This window comes from Ranitomeya variabilis, chromosome 4 (assembly GCF_051348905.1).
Source record: "Ranitomeya variabilis isolate aRanVar5 chromosome 4, aRanVar5.hap1, whole genome shotgun sequence".
Lineage (NCBI taxonomy): Eukaryota > Metazoa > Chordata > Amphibia > Anura > Dendrobatidae > Ranitomeya > Ranitomeya variabilis.
This window is the reverse complement of record NC_135235.1, coordinates 281,627,209-281,649,182: the sequence shown is the minus strand read 5'-3', so window position 1 is coordinate 281,649,182 and position 21,974 is coordinate 281,627,209. Positions and strand designations below refer to the sequence as shown.

The 21,974-nt window shown below is 47.8% G+C and overlaps 1 protein-coding gene across 4 annotated transcripts in view; it reads left to right on the top strand.

Annotated features, from left to right (window-relative positions):
* Positions 1-20,562: 20,562 nt before the first annotated feature.
* The window catches only part of SAMD11 (sterile alpha motif domain containing 11), a 164,613-nt gene continuing 163,201 nt past the window's right edge, over positions 20,563-21,974 (top strand). For 2 of the 4 annotated variants that reach the window (XM_077250036.1, XM_077250035.1), the window contains exon 1: positions 20,563-21,286. In XM_077250036.1, coding sequence (XP_077106151.1) covers positions 20,707-21,286 — 580 coding nt within the window. In that variant the 5' untranslated portion in view covers positions 20,563-20,706. The remainder of the gene's footprint in view (positions 21,287-21,974) is intronic. The other 2 variants (XM_077250034.1, XM_077250033.1) reach the window with 1 other exon arrangement.

Here is a 21,974-nt window from a genome sequence, read left to right as displayed (position 1 = left end):
GCCGAAATCTTCGGCGTGACGGGCGAATGCGGCCTGATTTTCCCACAGCATAGTTTCTATTGCTTGCACATGCTCAGGGCCCATAGCCTTCACATCCACTTCCATTTGCTCAAGGATGACCCGTCCACTCCACTCCAGAGATGGTGTCTCTTCGCCTCCCGCAGCAACTGCTAGGGTCCACCCCACGCCTTCTTTCGGTGATAAAGGCATCTCCTTCTGACTCACCACTTCACCCTTATGTAGGTACACCAGGGCCAGATCTGTCCCTCGTGGCAAGGCGACCTCCCTGGGGCTCACATTCAAAGCTCTTATGGGGACATGTCCTCGCTGGACCACAGCTATCGTGCGAGCTATCATGACTTCTTGGTCCACTCCGCCGCCTACCACAGGCTGAACAACCACTTCCAACCCATCAAGGTTGCGGTGGGTCCCCACTGGAAGGTACACTAAAGTTTCTCGCTCGGGAGGTAGGATTACAGGATCTTTCCCAGGAGCCCGGATGACCCCCACCGTCTGATAAGATGGCACACTCTTCTGCGTCCCACAGACGCGCATCAGTCGTTGAAGGGCCTCCTGAGTAGGCTTATGTGGAGTAGCCTTCTTCCAATATCCAGGTCCCCGTTTGGTAAACATAATCTGATCGAGTTCCCGTAGGATATTCATTCCCAGTACTACAGGCACATCTTTCTTGACAGGCTCAGGGACTAGTAGGATCCCTTTTCTTCCAACTACTTGTCCACAGATTCGAATATTCATCCACACGACCCCTGTGACCGGAATCGGTTGTTGGTTGGCAGCAAACAAGCGAATCAATGTCTCTTTTTCTGGCTTGGCCAGGTTCTGGAAATGCTGTTTGAAGTACGCTTCTGACATCGTTGTCACTTGTGACCTGGTATCTACCAGGCAATCCACCAGAACTCCTTCAAATTCAGCACGTAGGATGGGGCTCCCAGCGATCAAGTGTTCGTTATGATATGGAGCGGCCTCTCTTCTCGCCTCCCCCGCAGAGTGCCGCACTACTGCGGGGGTTGATAGTTTAACGACGGCTTCCACCGGCCTTGAGTATAGTTCCGACAGTCTTTGGCAAGGTGCCCCCGTCCTCTACACTCCCAGCATTGAACGCCTCCCCCTCGCCGAGGGGTACTTCCAGCCTGTCCTCGGGCCGCCGATGTCTGACGGGAGGGGGCTTGTTCCCACTGATCCCTTGTCGATCGGGCCGAAGAATGGTTGTATGAGTATGGTGGGTCAGTTTCTTGTAGTTCCCCCACTCTCTGCTCCATCTGGGTCAGTTTCTCTTGTACGTTCACAAGGGACCGCTGCAAATCTTGCACTACCTGGACCAGCACTTCTTGATGGTTTGGGTCCCCTCTGGCATTGGCGCCCTGGACACGCATCACTCCAGACGCATAGCTTTCTTCTTTACTTCGGGCCACTGTTTCCGCCAGGACTTGACGAAACGTAAGGGCCGGGTCTGCCCGAATCCGTTCTGACAGTGCTCGCCTCAAGGATGTGCTGTGTTGCTGTGTAGTCCCAGAATGAATTGCTCCCGGAGTATCCGGTCTTTAGAGCCCATGCCGCCAAGTCCATCTGCCTCCTTTCTCTGCACCTCTTCGAACACTTCTTGCAGTACTGTTGCATACTGAGAAATTCCTTCTTCTTCCCGCTGCAGCCTAGAGAAAAATTTGGCGCGAAGATGTCCCGCGCTAGCAGTCTCACCGTAGATCTCTTCCAGGAACGTCACTAGCTCCTTCAGGGTGCTGCGGATGAGTTCTGGTTGTAGGCAGACGTTTCTGCGGGCTTCCCCCTCTAGGGCAGTTAAAGCAATGTCCACTTCAAGGTCTGGGCTTATGTTATAAATCTTCAGGGTGCATTGCAGCCGGGACACCCAGTCGGACAGTGGCATATTCTTGCCGCCAAATTTTGGGAGCACACTAAATATGGTGCCCATAGGGAGTGTCCTTGCAGGGGTTCCACCAATGCCCACAGCATCCCCATTAATGTTAGCATTCCCGCCATTGCTGTCTGCTGCCTCCATCTTGGTGACAGTACCCTGCTCGCAGCGCCACTTGAAGCGATGGCCGGGGGACCACCACGGTGCAGGAAGACTACTGTACACAAGACGAGGTGCGAACAACAAAGGATGGATTTATTGGGAGACAGGGAATGGAAGGGACATGGAAAGTGCAAACAGGGATTTACAATAGCACAAGATAATGCACATGAATCAACTGGTCTATATAATAGCACAGTGCTTCAACAATTTCAAACTCAGAATCTATCTCACCAGCAACTTTACACAATAAAACATTTATAGATGCTACTCTGCATATAACCTTCCTGGCCTGTACTACGCAGGCCGCACGGCTGCCGTGCTCTTACTACTGAAGCCTGCACTAGGCCCTAACTGTTGCGCCAGGCAGGAACAGACTCACGGTGATGTTGGGGACACAGGTCCAGTCCCGGGGGGCCCCAGAATGTCCAAAACGGTGGTGCGCACGGATTCCTATCGGCTCTGTAAAGCGTGGTCTTCTCTTTGCTCCTGGAAACCGTAAGTCCCCTTCCAAGTATCTTCGTGGCTTCACCAACCAGCGCAGAACAGCCACTCTTTGCTGTAAACGGGAAAGTCTATCTGACAAACACAGTTCGTCTCAAGCTGTGTAATCTTTCCTGCAGCCAAAGTCTCTCCCTTGCAGACAGGACAGAACACAACACACAGTTTTTATCTTCCCTCTGGAGACTTCTTCCTGCACGCTGCTACAGCTCCACCCCTTCACACAGCCCCGACCAATTCATAGCAAAAGCAAGAGTAGGGGAGAACAGTAGAACATACCATCACATAAGACAAGGGGATGCAGCCTCTTAAAGTGACAGCGTGTTTCTTATTATCCACAACAGCACCACCCTCTTACATGCCTCCCTTCTTAATGATGGTCGTCCTCGGCCATCACAGCTTCAGGGTAAAAGTGTAATGGAGGAGGCAACAAAGGTGTACAAACAAACAGAGCACACTGTTCTACATATCGGACTGGTGGAACCCCTGCATTAGACCTCTGGGATCTCCGAAGCTCTTGGCTGTCAGGCAAGGCCTGACTATCTTCCAGAGTAACACTTGTTGCAGGGGACATTGTGCGCTCTTGTCTGGTCTCCTCCTCACATGGCGGTACTGGTACATCCATGAGATTACCGCCTCGGGGCGGCTGAGGACCCCCTACTGTGTCAGGGACGGTCCACCACTCATCATCGAATTGGACATCAGGCATAACAGATTCTGGAAGTGGAGTGGCGCCTCCAGGCAACAATGGCATAGAACAGACTTTAGACCGGCAAGGCCGCAGCATATTTCTGTGAAGTACTCTAGGGGTGGATGCCCCATCTTCAACCTGTACCTTGTAGACAGGGCCGTTAGCATACACTCGCTCGATAACCTTGTACGGCTGTACTTCCCATCTTTCACTTAGTTTTCCCTTAGGGCGTCTCTCTCTGACCAATACCCGGTCTCCAGGTTGGAGCGGTAACTCTTGAGTCGGTTTGCGGGCCGTATGTTCTTTTTCTTGCAGTTGCTGACCCGCCAACCGCCGTATCGTTTGCAAACGTTGCCGATGCTCTTTCACACATGAGGTGACATTTCGCTCCATCAGCTCCTCTGGCTGTTCCAGACTCAGCTCAATGATCTCTCGTCCAGCTCTTCCAAACAACAGTAAATAGGGGGTATAACCCGTGGTGGAGTGGACCCGATTGTTGTAGGTCCAGACCAATTCTGGCAGATAGTCTGGCCAACACGCCTTCTTATCCTCCTCCAAAGTTCTCAGCATCTGAAGCAAGGTTCTGTTGAAGCGTTCGCAAGCTCCATTGCCTTGAGGATGATAAGGAGTGGTCCGGGACCGCTCGATGCCATACATGCGATACAATTCTTCCATCACCCGGCCTTGGAAACATGCGCCTTGATTGGAGTGGATGCGCTTTGGGCACCCATACACCCGGATGAAGTCTTGACAGATGGCTCGCGCCGCCGATTCCGCAGTCTGGTCTCTAGTCTGAGTGACTACTGCGAACTTAGAGAAATGATCGAGGAGGTAGTCGATCATCAAGACTTCCAGCGGCTCCTTAGTTCGTATGGTCTGGATGGGTGCCCTCTGTTCAGTACTCTTAATGAGGTCACATACTCAACACTGCCGGCAAACCTCTTCCACCACAAGCTCCAACCGGGGGCAATAGACATGCCGCTGTAACCATTGGTAGGTCTTTGTGGAGCCGAAGTGCGCTCCGAATTCATGGGCTTCTTTAGCTATTTCTTGAGCCATTTTTTCTGGGATGACCACTTGCCACCTTACTTCCATCTCTTTTGGCTGTTGCTTCTTACGATATAGTACTGACTCTCGCACTTCCAGTCTATCCCACTGGTGCAACACACTCCTCGTTTCAGAGTCCAGATCATCTCTCTCTTGTTTGCCAGGCTTCCGCTTTTGCGTTACCCACCATTTCATCTGTCTCAGCCCTTCGTCTTCATCCTGAACGTGTCCCCATTCTTCATTGGTTCTTCCCAGGGACCGAGGTAATGCGCAGGCCTCCCTTCTTGACTGGGCCACAACCATCGGGGGCTTGAACTTATTAAAGTCTGGGGTTTCTTCCTCTTCGAGTTGTTCATCAAGATCCCCCACTGGAGTCTCCACAGGCACTCTGGACAGCCCATCCGCACTTGCGTTTTCGGTAGCAGAGCGATAGCGGATAGTAAAGTCGAACTTGGCCAGGCGAGCCATCCACCGTTGTTCTAAGGCCCCCAGTTTAGCATTCTCAAGGTGGGCCAGGGGATTATTGTCTGTTCGAACTTGAATTTTTGTACCTGTCAGGAAGCCTGCAAACTTTTCTGTCATGGCCCACACCAGAGCCAGGAGCTCTAACCGGAAGGAGCTGTAATTGTGAGGGTTTCTTTCGCTGTCTCGCAGGGACCTGCTAGCATACCCGATAACTCTCTCATGTCCATCCTGTATCTGAGAAAGTACTGCACTGAGTCCATGTAGGCTACCATCGGTGTACAACAGGAACGGTTGATCGAAGTCTGCGTAGGCCAAAATCGGGGCCGAAGTAAGGGCATTCTTTATAGCCTGGAAGGCCTCGTGTTGTCCCTGTGCCCAGGGGATGCGCTGGGTCTTCGGCACTCCAGCGGTCCCCCTCAGCAACTCATTGAGAGGACCGGCCAACTTCGCGAAGTCTTTAACAAACCGGCGGTAGTACCCCGCGAGTCCCAGAAAGGCCTGGAGTTCTCTCACTGTTTGAGGGACTGGCCACTTCTGGATAGCAGCCACTTTTTCTGGCGAGGGTAGAACTCCATCTTGTGACACTATGTGACCTAGGTACTCGATTTCCCTCTTGAAGAGGTGGCATTTTTTTGGCTTCAACTTCAGGTTATGAGCACGCAATCTTCGGAGTACCTGTCCAAGCCGGGCAAGGTGATCTTCGAAAGAGGATGAAAACACAATGATGTCATCCAGATAGATCAGAGTAGCCTCGAAATTTAGATCTCCCAAACACTTCTCCATCAGCCGCTGAAAGGTGCCTGGGGCATTGGAGAGCCCAAAGGGCATCCGGTTAAACTCGTACAGTCCCATAGGGAGGATGAAGGCGGTTTTCTCTCTGTCTTTCTCTGCCACGGCTACTTGCCAATATCCGCTTGCTAGGTCCAGGGTGGAGAAGTACTTGGCTTTCCCCAACGCTGTCAAGGATTTATCGATGCGGGGCAACGGATACGAGTCTCGAACAGTGCAGGCATTGAGTTTCCTGTAATCTACACAGAACCGGATGGTCCCATCCTTTTTTTTGACGAGCACCACCGGGGCTGCCCAAGGGCTCTGACTACTCTGCACCACTCCTGAATCCAGCATCTGCCGCAGTAATGTTTTCACCTCTTGGTACATCTTGGGCGGGATCTGCCGGTATCGTTCTCGAATTGGACGAGCTTCCCCAGTCGGGATCTCATACGTGATGGCTTCAGTACAGCCGAAATCTTCGGCGTGACGGGCGAATGCGGCCTGATTTTCCCACAGCATAGTTTCTATTGCTTGCACATGCTCAGGGCCCATAGCCTTCACATCCACTTCCATTTGCTCAAGGATGACCCGTCCACTCCACTCCGGAGATGGTGTCTCTTCGCCTCCCGCAGCAACTGCTAGGGTCCACCCCACGCCTTCTTTCGGTGATAAAGGCATCTCCTTCTGACTCACCACTTCACCCTTATGTAGGTACACCAGGGCCAGATCTGTCCCTCGTGGCAAGGCGACCTCCCTGGGGCTCACATTCAAAGCTCTTATGGGGACATGTCCTCGCTGGACCACAGCTATCGTGCGAGCTATCATGACTTCTTGGTCCACTCCGCCGCCTACCACAGGCTGAACAACCACTTCCAACCCATCAAGGTTGCGGTGGGTCCCCACTGGAAGGTACACTAAAGTTTCTCGCTCGGGAGGTAGGATTACAGGATCTTTCCCAGGAGCCCGGATGACCCCCACCGTCTGATAAGATGGCACACTCTTCTGCGTCCCACAGACGCGGATCAGTCGTTGAAGGGCCTCCTGAGTAGGCTTATGTGGAGTAGCCTTCTTCCAATATCCAGGTCCCCGTTTGGTAAACATAATCTGATCGAGTTCCCGTAGGATATTCATTCCCAGTACTACAGGCACATCTTTCTTGACAGGCTCAGGGACTAGTAGGATCCCTTTTCTTCCAACTACTTGTCCACAGATTCGAATATTCATCCACACGACCCCTGTGACCGGAATCGGTTGTTGGTTGGCAGCAAACAAGCGAATCAATGTCTCTTTTTCTGGCTTGGCCAGGTTCTGGAAATGCTGTTTGAAGTACACTTCTGACATCGTTGTCACTTGTGACCCGGTATCTACCAGGCAATCCACCAGAACTCCTTCAAATTCAGCACGTAGGATGGGGCTCCCAGCGATCAAGTGTTCGTTATGATATGGAGCGGCCTCTCTTCTCGCCTCCCCCGCAGAGTGCCGCACTACTGCGGGGGTTGATAGTTTAACGACGGCTTCCACCGGCCTTGAGTATAGTTCCGACAGTCTTTGGCAAGGTGCCCCCGTCCTCTACACTCCCAGCATTGAACGCCTCCCCCTCGCCGAGGGGTACTTCCAGCCTGTCCTCGGGCCGCCGATGTCTGACGGGAGGGGGCTTGTTCCCACTGATCCCTTGTCGATCGGGCCGAAGAATGGTTGTATGAGTATGGTGGGTCAGTTTCTTGTAGTTCCCCCACTCTCTGCTCCATCTGGGTCAGTTTCTCTTGTACGTTCACAAGGGACCGCTGCAAATCTTGCACTACCTGGACCAGCACTTCTTGATGGTTTGGGTCCCCTCTGGCATTGGCGCCCTGGACACGCATCACTCCAGACGCATAGCTTTCTTCTTTACTTCGGGCCACTGTTTCCGCCAGGACTTGACGAAACGTAAGGGCCGGGTCTGCCCGAATCCGTTCTGACAGTGCTCGCCTCAAGGATGTGCTGTGTAGTCCCAGAATGAATTGCTCCCGGAGTATCCGGTCTTTAGAGCCCATGCCGCCAAGTCCATCTGCCTCCTTTCTCTGCACCTCTTCGAACACTTCTTGCAGTACTGTTGCATACTGAGAAATTCCTTCTTCTTCCCGCTGCAGCCTAGAGAAAAATTTGGCGCGAAGATGTCCCGCGCTAGCAGTCTCACCGTAGATCTCTTCCAGGAACGTCACTAGCTCCTTCAGGGTGCTGCGGATGAGTTCTGGTTGTAGGCAGACGTTTCTGCGGGCTTCCCCCTCTAGGGCAGTTAAAGCAATGTCCACTTCAAGGTCTGGGCTTATGTTATAAATCTTCAGGGTGCATTGCAGCCGGGACACCCAGTCGGACAGTGGCATATTCTTGCCGCCAAATTTTGGGAGCACACTAAATATGGTGCCCATAGGGAGTGTCCTTGCAGGGGTTCCACCAATGCCCACAGCATCCCCATTAATGTTAGCATTCCCGCCATTGCTGTCTGCTGCCTCCATCTTGGTGACAGTACCCTGCTCGCAGCGCCACTTGAAGCGATGGCCGGGGGACCACCACGGTGCAGGAAGACTACTGTACACAAGACGAGGTGCGAACAACAAAGGATGGATTTATTGGGAGACAGGGAATGGAAGGGACATGGAAAGTGCAAACAGGGATTTACAATAGCACAAGATAATGCACATGAATCAACTGGTCTATATAATAGCACAGTGCTTCAACAATTTCAAACTCAGAATCTATCTCACCAGCAACTTTACACAATAAAACATTTATAGATGCTACTCTGCATATAACCTTCCTGGCCTGTACTACGCAGGCCGCACGGCTGCCGTGCTCTTACTACTGAAGCCTGCACTAGGCCCTAACTGTTGCGCCAGGCAGGAACAGACTCACGGTGATGTTGGGGACACAGGTCCAGTCCCGGGGGGCCCCAGAATGTCCAAAACGGTGGTGCGCACGGATTCCTATCGGCTCTGTAAAGCGTGGTCTTCTCTTTGCTCCTGGAAACCGTAAGTCCCCTTCCAAGTATCTTCGTGGCTTCACCAACCAGCGCAGAACAGCCACTCTTTGCTGTAAACGGGAAAGTCTATCTGACAAACACAGTTCGTCTCAAGCTGTGTAATCTTTCCTGCAGCCAAAGTCTCTCCCTTGCAGACAGGACAGAACACAACACACAGTTTTTATCTTCCCTCTGGAGACTTCTTCCTGCACGCTGCTACAGCTCCACCCCTTCACACAGCCCCGACCAATTCATAGCAAAAGCAAGAGTAGGGGAGAACAGTAGAACATACCATCACATAAGACAAGGGGATGCAGCCTCTTAAAGTGACAGCGTGTTTCTTATTATCCACAACAGCACCACCCTCTTACACAGTCACACGTCTGGACCCCGAGAGCGTCAAAGCTATGTTGTGAGGTGAAATTTTAACCCCGCGCTTTCCAATTCACCAAACAATTTTGCCCCTATCTACATAATGGGGAAAAAGTGAAAGGAAAAGTGTTGGAGGCGTCGCAGGTACAGGCACAAACTTTTGCACAGTCACACGTCTGGACCCTGAGAGCGTCAAAGCTATGTTGTGAGGTGAAATTTTAACCCCGCGCTTTCCAATTCACCAAACAATTTTGCCCCTATCTACATAATGGGGAAAAAATGAAAGGAAAAGTGTTGGAGGCAAATTAACAGCTGCCAGATGTGAACAAGGGGGACTTAAAGAATGAGAGCGATGGCGCCAAAGAGTATATACTGTACAGTTGCTAAGGTGGGGCCCCGACATGGGATAATCACCACACCACCACGGGGATATGAACACACACACACAAAATGCGCCACACACTACCACGTGCTCGAACACATATACCACCCTCAGCGCACATTTCACCACACATACACCAACCTCGCCACATAAAAGTTGAAACACAAAAGTCGCCGCTCAAAACTCACCACGCGCAAAACTCTCCACATGCAAAACTCGCCACACGTGCAAAACTCACCTCATGGAAAACTCGCCACACGCAAAACTTGCACACGCGGAAAAATTGCCACATGCACAAAAGTTGCAACACATGCAAAAGTTGCCTCACACAAAACTTGCACATACTCAAAAGCCACCACACATAAAACTCGCCACGCGCAAAACTCGCCATGCGCAAAACTTGCTGCACACAACTTGCTACACTAACCTGTCACATGCAACTCGACACACAAAAAGTTGCTACACACATGTCGCCACACAAAACTCATCTCACAAAAGTCGCTACATGCATGTCGCCACACGCAACTCAACACACACAACTTGACACACGAAACTCGCCCTAAAACACACACAAGTCTGGTATTATCCTTCAAAAATAAAAATCTGATTAATAAGCTGACAAACTACAAGAGCAACAAATGTACCATATAGGAATCCGGCAGCTGTCAGTCACATGACCAGTCTATTATGTGTATGTGTGAGCTAATATATACTGCCAGGGGGTGGGCTTACTGTTGGCTGGGGATTTATCAGGCTGCCAATTTAGCTTACAAATACTGAGGTAAAAATACTGACCAAATAACGTGTGAACGAGGTCTAATACAGGAGGAGATGACATACAGATATATACTATATACAGGAGGAGATGACACACAGGTATATACTATTTACAGGGGAGATGACACACAGGTATATACTATATACAGGAGAGATGACACACAGGTATATACTATATAGAGGAGATGACATACAGGTACATACTACATACAGCAGGAGATGACATACAGGTATATACTATATACAGAAGGAGATGACACACAGGTATATACTATATACAGGAGCAGATTACCTACAGGTATATAGTATATACAGGAGGAGATGACATACAGGTATATGCTATGTATAGGAGGAGATGACATACAGGTATATACTATATACAGGAGGAGATGACACACAGATATATACTATATATAGGTGAGATGACACACAGGTATATACTATATACAGGAGGAGATTACATACAGGTATATACTATATATAGGAGGAGATGACATACAGGTATATACTATATACAGGGGAGATGACACACAGCAGGTATATACTATATACAGGGGAGATGACATACAGGTATATACTATATACAGGAGATGACATACAGGTGTATACTATATATAAGGGAGATGACAAACATGTATATACTGAGGTGAAAATGAGAGGTGTGAGGTGAAAATGAAAAGGTGTGAGTGCAAAATGAGAGGAGTGAGGGTAAATAGTGGAGTGATCGGAAAATGACAGATGTGAGGTCGAAATGACAAGTGTTAGGGGGGAATGAGAGGAGTGAGGGGGAAAATAAGAGGAGTGAGGGGGAAAATGAGAGGTGTGAGGGAGAAAATGAGAGATGTGAGGGAGAAAATGAAAGATGTGATGGGGAAAATGAGAGGCGTGATGGGAAAATAAGAGAAGTGAGGTGCTATAACTAACCACAGATATTTACTATGCCCAGGCAACGCCGGGCTTTTCAGCTAGCTTAGATTTACAATCTCCATGCTTTTCTCATGGTCAACTTTATGTGGCCTGTTCAAGAGTTGGAACAGCCAAAAATCTGTTTGTCTTTGCACCTGAAGGAAAAACTAAGAATGTTGTTTATCAAAAGGCTCTAGAATAAGTAGTAGAAGATTACTTCACATTACTTGGCCAATTTAGTTAAATCTGTGTGGAATATCTCTGGTGTTAAAATATATGTTGTAAAATGCTTCTATTAGCTTAGTTTTTGCCTTTTAATAATTACATTTCTATCTATTTGTTTTGTGGTTTTTTTGTGCAGAATAAATTTTTGTTAACACATTCTATTTTGCTAACAGCAGTTATTACCCCGGGCGAAGCCGGGTAGTACAGCTAGTTTTGAATAAATCCCCAACAGTGTCACCAGCAAAGCACCCCCACACCATCACACCTCCTCCTCCTCCATGCTTCACGGTTGGAACCAGGCATGTAGAGTCCATCCGTTCACCTTTTCTGCGTCGCACAAAGACACGGTGCTTGGAACCAAAGATCTCAAATTTGAACTCATCAGACCAAAGCACAGATTTCCACTGGTCTAATGTCCATTCCGTGTGTTCTTTAGCCCAAACAAGTCTCTTCTGCTTGTTGCCTGTCCTTAGCAGTGGTTTCCTAGCAGCTGTTTTACCATGAAGGCCTGCTGCACAAAGCCTCCTCTAAACAGTTGTTGTAGAGATGTGTCTGCTGCTAGAACTCTGTGTGGCATTGACCTGGTCTCTAATCTGACCTGCTGTTAGCCTGCGATTTCTGAGGCTGGTGACTCGGATAAACTTATCCTCAGAAGCAGAGGTGACTCTTGGTCTTCCTTTCCTGGGGCGGTCCTCATGTGAGCCAGTTTTCTTCTTTAAATGAGGTGTGTCCAAACTTTTGGTCTGTACTATATACATATATATATATATATATATATATATATATATATATATATATATAATAATCTTTATTTATATAGCACCAACATATTCCGCAGCGCTTTACAGTTTAACAGTTTCATGTGTGTGTATGTGTGTGTATAGCTTTAGGCGCTCGCTCAAAACACATTTGTTCAGAGCGGCCTATCACGTTCCCTAATCAAACTCATTTTATGTTTTTGTGCGTGTGTAACCCATTCACTACTTCCATCTACCCCCACCCCCGGAAGATGGCTGGACCATCACTGTAAATACACCATTGTAAATACACACCTGTGCTTTGTATCTCCCCACCTCATTGTAGATTGTAAGCTCTCACAAGCAGGGTCGTCTTATTTTGTCTTAATTTTGCTTTATTACTGTATTGTTAACGTTGTTACCTATGACTGTTGTGTTTGAAACTGTTAAACTGTAAAGCGCTGCGGAATATGTTGGCGCTATATAAATAAAGATTATTATTATTATTATAGACAATTTTTTTACATTTTAAATGTTACAAAAATGGAAAATGAGCTGGGTGATACAAAAGTTTGGGCACCCTTGAAGATGTGTGTGCTCAGATAATTTTTACCAAGGTTTCAGACTTTAATTAGCCTGTTAGGGTTACGGCTTGTTCGCTATCATCGTTAGGAAAGGCCAGGTGATGCAAATTTGCCACCTTTATTAAAATCCAACCTCCTCTAAGCTTTTGCCAAAAAACAGCAGCCATGGGCTCTTCTAAGCAGCTGCCTAGCACTCTGAAAATAAAAATGGTGAAGGCGCACAAAGCAGAAGAGTATACGAAGATAGCAAAGCATTTTCAAGTTGCCCTTTCCTCAGTTTGAAATGTAATTAAGAAATGGAAGTTATCAGGAACAGTGTAGGTCAAGATAAGGTCTGGAAGACCAAGTAAAATTTCAGTGAGAACTGCTCATAGGATTGCGAGAGGGGCAAATAAAAAGCCCCGCTTGACTGCAAAAGATCTTCAGAAAGGTTTAGCAGACTCTGTAGTTGTGGTACATTGTTCTACTGTTCAGCGAAAACTGCACAAATATGGTTTTCATGGAAGAGTCATCAGAAAAAACCTCTCCTGCGTCCTATCCATAAAATTGAGCATCAGAAGTATGCAAAAGAAGATCTAAACAAGCCTGATGCATCTTGCAAAAAAGTCCTGTGGACCGATGAGGTTAAAATATAACTCTTTAGCCCGAATGATCAAAGGTATGTGTGGAGAAAAAAAAGGCACAGAATTTTAGGAAAAGAACATCTCCCCAACCATTAAGCATGGTGGTGCATCAATCATGCTTTGGGTTTGTGTTGCAGCCAATAGTGCAGGGAACATTTCACGAGTAGAGGGACGAATGGATTCGATGAAATTTCAACAAATTATTAGTGGAAACACAACACAATCTGTAAAAAAGCTAAAGTTGAAAAGAGGATGGCTTCTACAAATGGATAATGATCATAAATGCAAGGCAAAATCCACAATAGACTACCTCAAAAGGCACAAGCTGAAGGTTTTACAATGGCCCTCACAGTCCCCTGATCTGAACATCATTGAAAATCTGTGGCTAGACCTCAAAATATCAGTGCATGCAAGATAACCAAGGAATCTCACAGAACTGGAAGAATTTTTCAAGGAAGAATAGATGAAAATCCCTCAAAGAATTGAAAATTGGCTGGTTACAAAAAGCATTTACAAACTGTGATACTTGCAAAACGGGTTGTTACTAGGTACTAACCATGCACGGGGCCCAAACTTTTGCAGCTGACCATTTTCATTTTTGTAATTTTTAAAATGTAAACTCTAACTTTTTTTATGCCTAAAACACAAAGGAGATGTATAATTTTTAACTTTAGGCCAACATTTTTACATGCCACTGTGATAGATATAAGATAGATAGAAATAGTTAGATTCGTAGATATAAGATAGATATAGTTAGATTTGTAGATATAAGATAGATATAGTTAGATTTGTAGATATAAAATGGATAGATAGATAGATAGATAGATAGATAGATAGATAAAAAAGAATAGAAGGCAGCACTCCAAGCGAGACAAAAATAAATTGAGAACATATGGACTTTACTGAGCCCAAATGACAACGTTTTGGTACATAGAAGCAGGGCTTGAGAAAGATTCATTTGAACCGAAACGTCGCCACGCTACATGGGCTAAATAAAGTCCACTTTCTTTTGGTAAATATTGGAGTGCTGCCTGCTTTTTCCACGATAGATAATAATAATAATAATTTTTATTTATATAGCGCCAACATATTCCACAGCACTTTACAATTAAGCGGGGACATGTACAAACAATAAATTAGGTACGAGTTAAGACAATTTAAACAGTGACATTAGGAGTGAGGTCCCTGCTCGCAAGATTACAATCTACAAGGAAATGGGGGGGGACAATAGGTAAAAAGTGCTTGTTATTTCAGGTCTGGCAATTATAATACATAGGGATTTTCATACAAAGCTGCATGATCCGGTCATCAGCCCGTGTGTTTAAGTGCAATAGTCAAGTATCAAGTGTAGTTATCGTGTGCATGGAGAGTGTGGAGAAAGATGAATAGTAGGGTGCAGATTCAGAGTAATATTTGGAAGGAGGGAACAGGGCAAAGTTAGTTTACTGAGTAGTTGATGTGGTAGGCTTGTTTGAAGAGATGGGTTTTCAAAGCGCGCTTGAATAGGTCGGGGCTAGGTATCAGTCTGATCGTCTGGGGAAGTGCATTCCAGAGAGCTGGCGCAGCACGAGAGAAGTCTTGGAGACGGAGGTGTGAGGTTCGGATTACAGGGGATGTTAGTCTTAGGTCGTTTGTAGAATGGAGGGCACGTGTAGGGCGATAGACAGAGATGAGAGAAGAGATATAAGGCGGTGCAGAACTGTGGAGAGCTTTGTGGGTGAGAGAGATGAGTTTATACTGGACCCTGTAGCGAATGGGTAGCCAGTGTAATGACTGGCACAAGATGGAGGCATTGGTGAAGCGGCTGGACAGAAATATGACTCTGCCTGCAGCATTCAAGATGGATTGGAGGGGAGAAAGTTTGGTAAGAGGGAGACCGATCAGAAGAGAGTTGCAGTAGTCCAGACGAGAATGAATAAGAGCGACAGTAAAGGTACCTTCACACGAAGCGACGCTGCAGCGATAGCGACAACGATGCCGATCGCTGCAGCGTCGCTGTTTGATCGCTGGGGAGCTGTCACACAGACAGCTCTCCAGCGACCAACGATGCCGAGGTCCCCGGGTAACCAGGGTAAACATCAGGTTGCTAAGCGCAGGGCCGTGCTTAGTAACCCGATGTTTACCCTGGTTACCAGCGTAAAAGTAAAAAAAACAAACAGTACATACTCACCTGCGCGTCCCCCGGCGTCCGCTTCCTGACACTGACTGAGCTCCGGCCCTAACAGCACAGCGGTGACGTCACCGCTGTGCTTTCACTTTAGGGTCGGCGCTCAGTAAGGGTCAGGAAGCAGACGCTGGGGGACGCGCAGGTGAGCATGTACTGTTTGTTTTTTTTACTTTTACGCTGGTAACCAGGGTAAACATCGGGTTACTAAGCGCGGCCCTGCGCTTGGTAACCAGATGTTTACCCTGGTTACCAGTGTAAAACATCGCTGGTATCGTTGCTTTTGCTTTCAAACACAACGATACACGGCGATCGGACGACCAAATAAAGTTCTGGACTTTATTCAGCGACCAGCGACATCACAGCAGGATCCTGATCGCTGCTGCGTGTCAAACTAAACGATATCGCTAGCGAGGACGCTGCAACGTCACGGATCGCTAGCGATATCGTTACAAAGTCGTTTCGTGTGAAGGTACCTTAAGAGTCTTAGCAGTTTCAACGGTGAGAAAAGGTCGGATTCTGGAGATGTTTTTAAGATGCAGGTGACAAGAGCGAGTGAGTGATCGGATATAGGGAGTAAAGGAAAGTTTGGAGTCGAATATGACCCCAAGACAGCGGGCATGCTGCTTGGGAGTTATGGTTGAACCCTCCAGGGTAATTTCGATGTTGGGTAGAGTGAGGTTAGTAGAAGGGAGAAACAGAAGAAGTTCCGTTTTGGAGAGATTTAGTTTCAGGTAGAGGGAGGACATGATGTTAGAGACAGCAGACAGACAATCCTTGGTATTTTGAATTAGGGTAGGGGTGATGTCGGGGGAAGAAGTGTATAATTGGGTGTCATCAGCATAGAGATGATACTGGAACCCAAATCTGCTGATTGTTTGTACAATAGGGGCCGTGTAAAGAGAGAAGAGGAGGGGGCCTACGACTGAGCCTTGCGGAACCCCGATAGTAAGGGGACGAGGAGAGGAAGAGGAGCCGGCAAAAGATACAGTGAAGGAGCGGTCAGAGAGGTAGGAGGAGAACCAGGAGAGGGCTGTGTCCTTGAGGCCTATGGAGCGGAGCATAGTGAGAAGGAGCTGGTGATCCACAGTGTCAAATGCGGCAGATAGATCCAGGAGAATCAGCAGAGAGCAATGACCTTTGGATTTAGCTGTTATTAGATCATTAGAGACTTTAGTGAGGGCAGTTTCAGTGGAGTGTAAAGAGCGGAAACCAGATTGTAAGGGGTCAAGAAGAGAGTTATCCGAGAGATAGCAGATTAGACGGGAGTGGACCAAGCGTTCCAGGAGTTTAGAGATGAAGGAAAGGTTAGAGACAGGTCTGTACTTAGCAGTGCAGTTCTGGTCCAGGGATGGCTTTTTAAGTAAAGGGGTTATGATGGCATGTTTAAATGTGGAGGGAAAGATACCTGAAGAGAGAGGTTAAATATTTTAGTCAGGTGAGTGGTGACCACTGGTGAGAGAGACTGCAGGATATGTAAAGGAATGGGGTCACTGTTGCAGGTTGTAGGTCGAGCAGAAGCGAGGGGCTTGGAGACTTCTTCTGAAACAGGCTCAAAGATGTCTAGTGAGCTTGAGGTGCGGCAGGGAAGGGGATCCAGGCACTGAGGAGATTGCGCTGAGATATCCTGATGGATGTGGTTGATTTTTTCTATGAAATAAGTGGCCAGATCCTCATCGCTGAGGTTGGTGATGGGGGCCTGTACTTTAGGTTTCAGGAGGGAGTTTAAGGTTTCAAAAAGTCGTTTTGGGTTGTTGGATAGTGAGGTGATGAGGGTGGTGAAGTAGGATTGTTTGTCCAGATAAAGGGCAGAGTTATAGGTTTTGAGCATGAACTTATAGTGGATGAAGTCTTCTGCTAAGGCCAGAGACACACTGGTGCGAGATACGGCCGAGTCTCGCTGGTTAAAAGCAAGCTGTGGCACGGGCACTCCGGAGCGGAGAGTGCGGCTCCATGTATTGCTATGCAGCTGCACGCTCCACTCCGGAGTGCCAGTGCCACAGCTTGCTTTTAACCAGCGAGACTCGGCCGTATCTCGCACCAGTGTGTCTCCGGCCTAAGAGAGATTTTCTCCACTGCCGCTCTGCACACCTTGAGCAATGCTGCAGAAAGAGTGATAGATAAAACATAGATAGATTCAGAAATCTTTCTCCATCTCGCATACCTTCCCTACCTGATCTATCTATCACAATAAACGATACCACGCTTTCCCCTGTTCTGGAAATCCACTGCCTCGAAGTAACCCTGGACTCTGCCCTGTCCTTCAAACCGCACATCCAAGCTCTCGTCACCTCCTGTCGCCTTCAGTTCAAAAATATTTCCAGAATCCGTCCTTGCCTCAACTTTCACTCTACCAAAATGCTTGTCCATGCCCTAATCCTCTCCCGCCTCGACTACTGCAACATCTTTTTCTGTGGCCTCCCTGCTAACACTCTCGCACCTTTCCAGTCCATCCTTAACTCTGCTGCCTGTCTAATTAATCTCTCGCTACACTCCTGCTTCCCCTCTTTGCAATTCCCTTCACCTGCTCCCAATTTCCCAGCGTATCCAGATTAAATTACTAACACTGATCTACAAAGCCACCATTACCTTTCTCCTCCGAATATTTCCGAATTAATCTCCCAATATCTTCCCTCACATAATCTCTGGTCCTCCCAAGACCTCCTTCTCTCTTCCATGCTTATTAGCTCCTTACAATGTGCAATGACCACACTGCCACCTCAACACACCATAGGAGCTACTGCAACCCCCAACCTACTGTCTCCTTCCCCCATAATCCTGTAGAATGTAAGCCCGCAAGGGCAGGGTCCTCTTCCCTCTGTACCAGACTATCATTATTAGTTTGTTTACTGTGATATTTTTTTGGGGGATGTAACCCCTTCTCATGTATAGCACCATGGAGTCAATGGTGCTATATGAATAAATAATACGTCATCACAGGTCATTTTCGCAAGGCATTACTGGGAACGGGAGCATTGCGAGGAGCGGGAAGGCTGTGGGGGCCGCCGGAAGGTGAGAATATCACGATTTTTTATTTTAATTCTTTTTTTTTTTAACAATTATATGGTTCCCAGGGCCTGGAGGAGAGTCTTCTCTCCTCCACCCTGGGTACCAACCGCACATGATCCGCTTACTTCCTGCATGGTGGGCATAGCCACATGCGGAAAGTAAGCGGATCAGTGCATTCCTATGTGTGCGGAATCCCCGCGATTCCGCACAAAGAATGAACATGCTGCATTTTTTTCCGGAATGTGATTCCACCGCGGAAAAAAATGCAACATGTGCACAAAAATTGCGGATTGCATTCTAATAGGATGCTTAATGTATGCTCTTTTTAGCATTTTTATAGCGAAAAACACGTGAAAAATCCTGAACGTGTGCACATAGCCCTAATGTACTACTGTACCGAATAAAAGTTTTTCATTTTTTTTTACAAAAAGATTACTTTCCTTTCTGATTATCTCACTGGAGGTTCTCTTCCCCCACCCTTTTCTACATATAGTTCAATAGAATGTAGACATAAGAGCCTTCTTGGGTTCATATACATATCATATCTAGTTTGTTGCCTATGGACAATCTATTACATGTTCAAATTTAGGCACACAGAAGGATAAAATGCTCATTGTAAATATATTAACATGACCATACTTTCAAGGAAAAAATGTTTTATAGAAAAAAAACAAAAAGCAATTAAAATAGATAGATTCATAGATATAACATAAATGATGATAGATATATAATATATAGATAGATAAGAAGATAGATATGAGGATAGATATAGATAATAGATAGAGATAGATAACAGATAAGAAGATAGATATGAGGATAGATATAAATAATAGAAGATAGATAATAGATAAGAAGATAGATATAAGGATAGATATAGATAATAGATTGATATGAATATAGATAGATAGATAGATAGATAGATAGATAGATAGATAGATAGATAGATAGATAGAAAAAGAAAACAAAGGGTGCAAAAAATCCTTCCAGGTATATACCAAACCTCATGCTATAATCCAGAAAAATGAAGGCAGCATGTTTCAGTCCAGGATGTGGATCTTTCTCAAGCAATGTGAAAAAGGTCCACATCCTGGACTGAAACGTCGCACATGGGCCAATAAACCACCTTTATTTTTTCTATTGGAGTGCTGCCTTCATTTTTCTGGAATATAGATAGATAGATAGATGGTAGATAATAATTGATAGATAATAAGATAGATAGATAATAGATGTAGATAGATGGTAGATAATAGATAATTGATAGATATAATAGGATAGATATAATACATAGATAATAGATAGGAGGATAGATGTAATAGATATAGATAAAAGATATATGATAGATACAAGATAGATATAAGGATAGATAGGATAGATTATAGATAATAGGAGGATAAATAGATGATAGATAATAGGATAAATAGATGATAGATAATCGATAGATAATAGGAGGATAGATAGATATAATAGATACAGTAGATAGGAGGATAGATGTAATAGATATAGATAATAGATATATGATAGATATAAGATAGATAAGAGAGATAGAGATAAGATAGAAGATCGATATAAGATATTCATGGACAGATAGATGATAGGTTGTAGTGAAGAAGGCGCTGATGCAGCCATACTTTATTAGAAAGTGCAGTCATGTTCCCTTATGTAAAGTTGTAAAAGTTCATCCCGCGTGTGGCCCCGCCATGGTGAGGTGTGCAGGGGCCACACACAGGAGCCCTCCCTTGTGATGTCTGGCTTTCTACTCTGTCACGGTGACTTTGCTCCAGGACTCGTCGCACACGTGGGTCCCTGCGCCGCGCAGCCTGGGAGCCGCCGCGGAGCGTCGTCCGTCGCACACCCCCCTGACGCGCCGGCTTCCCCCCTCCGCTGCCGCCTGTGCTGCTGCTGTTTAAATGGGCCAAGTTGGAGACGCGGCGGAGAAGCGGAGCGCTGTTTGGTCAGGAGTGTGTGAACTCCGCTGTGTGTGACACATAGAACGTAGCGGGATCCCCGGCAGAGCGGGCGCTAGCCCAGTGCGCAGCCCCGGCCAGAGCGGCGCTGCCGAGGACGGAAGCAGGGGCAGACAGGCGCCAGCACAGTGTGCTAAAAGTGATCAGTAGTGTCACCCGGCTCATTCCTCCCCGGAGCAGGCAGGTGGAGGGACGCCGAGCGGAGCGCACGCAAAACTTTCCTCCACTGCTGCCCACTGCGCTCCCGGGGTCAGAGAGAGGGTGGAGGAGCCGGGAGGGGGCAAAGGTGCGACCCGCCGGGGGGCAATTAGGACCGGGGCAGCCAGGCGGGGGTGCAGCCCGGGAGGACGCACCACGGGGGAGGTCAATAAGGGATCAATAAGCGGCAGTTTGTGCGGCGGCAGCATGATGTCTCCGGCGGCTCAGCCCTCCTCTCCAGCATGTCAGCTCTCAGTCGGGCTGCCTGGCAGATCAGCGGAGGAGGCGCAGTGCGAGCAGCTGTGAGCCCGACACCAGGCAGGAGCCGCCGCCGCCGCCCGGACAGCGCAATCACGGGGCAAGCTGGGGACACCATGCCGGCCATCAAGAAGGAGAGACCGGACCGCGAGGAGCTGGCCCTGGCAGCCTTTAACCAGCCCATGGACACTATCCCCGGATACCTGACCGCTGCCATCCCGGTGGTGACCCCGCACCCTCCAGCCTACGAGCACCTCTTTGCCACCCATGCCCACCGCGCCTACCTGGGCTTCCACGAGCCCCACCACCCGCCTCTGCCTGATGACCTCATGCTGGAGAGGTTCTCCTCCATCCCGGACTTCCAGCCCCTCTTCGATCAGGGGGAGCCGTGCATCGAGGTGGAGTGCGGCGAGAACAAGGCGCTGCTCTACATCCAGAAGTTGTGCCAGGGCAGCAAGGGGCCCTCCATCCGCTACCGGGGAGAGTGGCTCACCCCCAACGAGTTCCAGTTTGTGAGCGGACGGGAGACGGCCAAAGACTGGAAGCGGAGCATCAGGCACAAAGGTAAAGGGGAACTGTGCCCGAAGTTAGGGGAAAGTCTCTGCCTATCACGCATCATGGGGGCTAGCCCGGGGGATGCCCTGTGTGGGTGCCTGCAGGGAAGGAAGGGGTTACCTTTATCCAGTAAACCTTTTTTTTGGGGGGGGATCTCACCTGTACTGCTCGTCTTTCCTGTTGTCACCCCCACATTGAGTGATAATGCTAATCAGAGGAACAGTCCTGATCTCATGGGATGGGTGAATGCACAATCGCTCCATACATTCTCTGCACCATACACATCATTATTATCGATCGATCATTGTCGGGGGTCAGTAGACCATTGGCTATGGACAGCTATAAAGCACAGAAGTGGATCAGACAGACCCCCCCAGAGCTTACTATCAATTTATGCATGTGGTCCCTCTGGAGCTTTTCTGTTTAGTGAGACCCAGAGGAGACAGTGACTGGACCCCAAGAGCTTACTGTCTACTTATGTATGGGGGGGATTGGGCGGTGGGCTTATATAAGAAGTGACCCATGTGTGGGGGGGATAGATAATCTGTTAATCAGAAGAGCAAAATAAAATGTGATGCTGACAGTCAGATAATTTGGGGGTTATTAACCCTTTACACATTACTTGTCACTGCTAGTGTGGGATCATTCATTTATTAGACTATATGAGGCAACCACATCCCCCCTTCCCGAGCCCCCC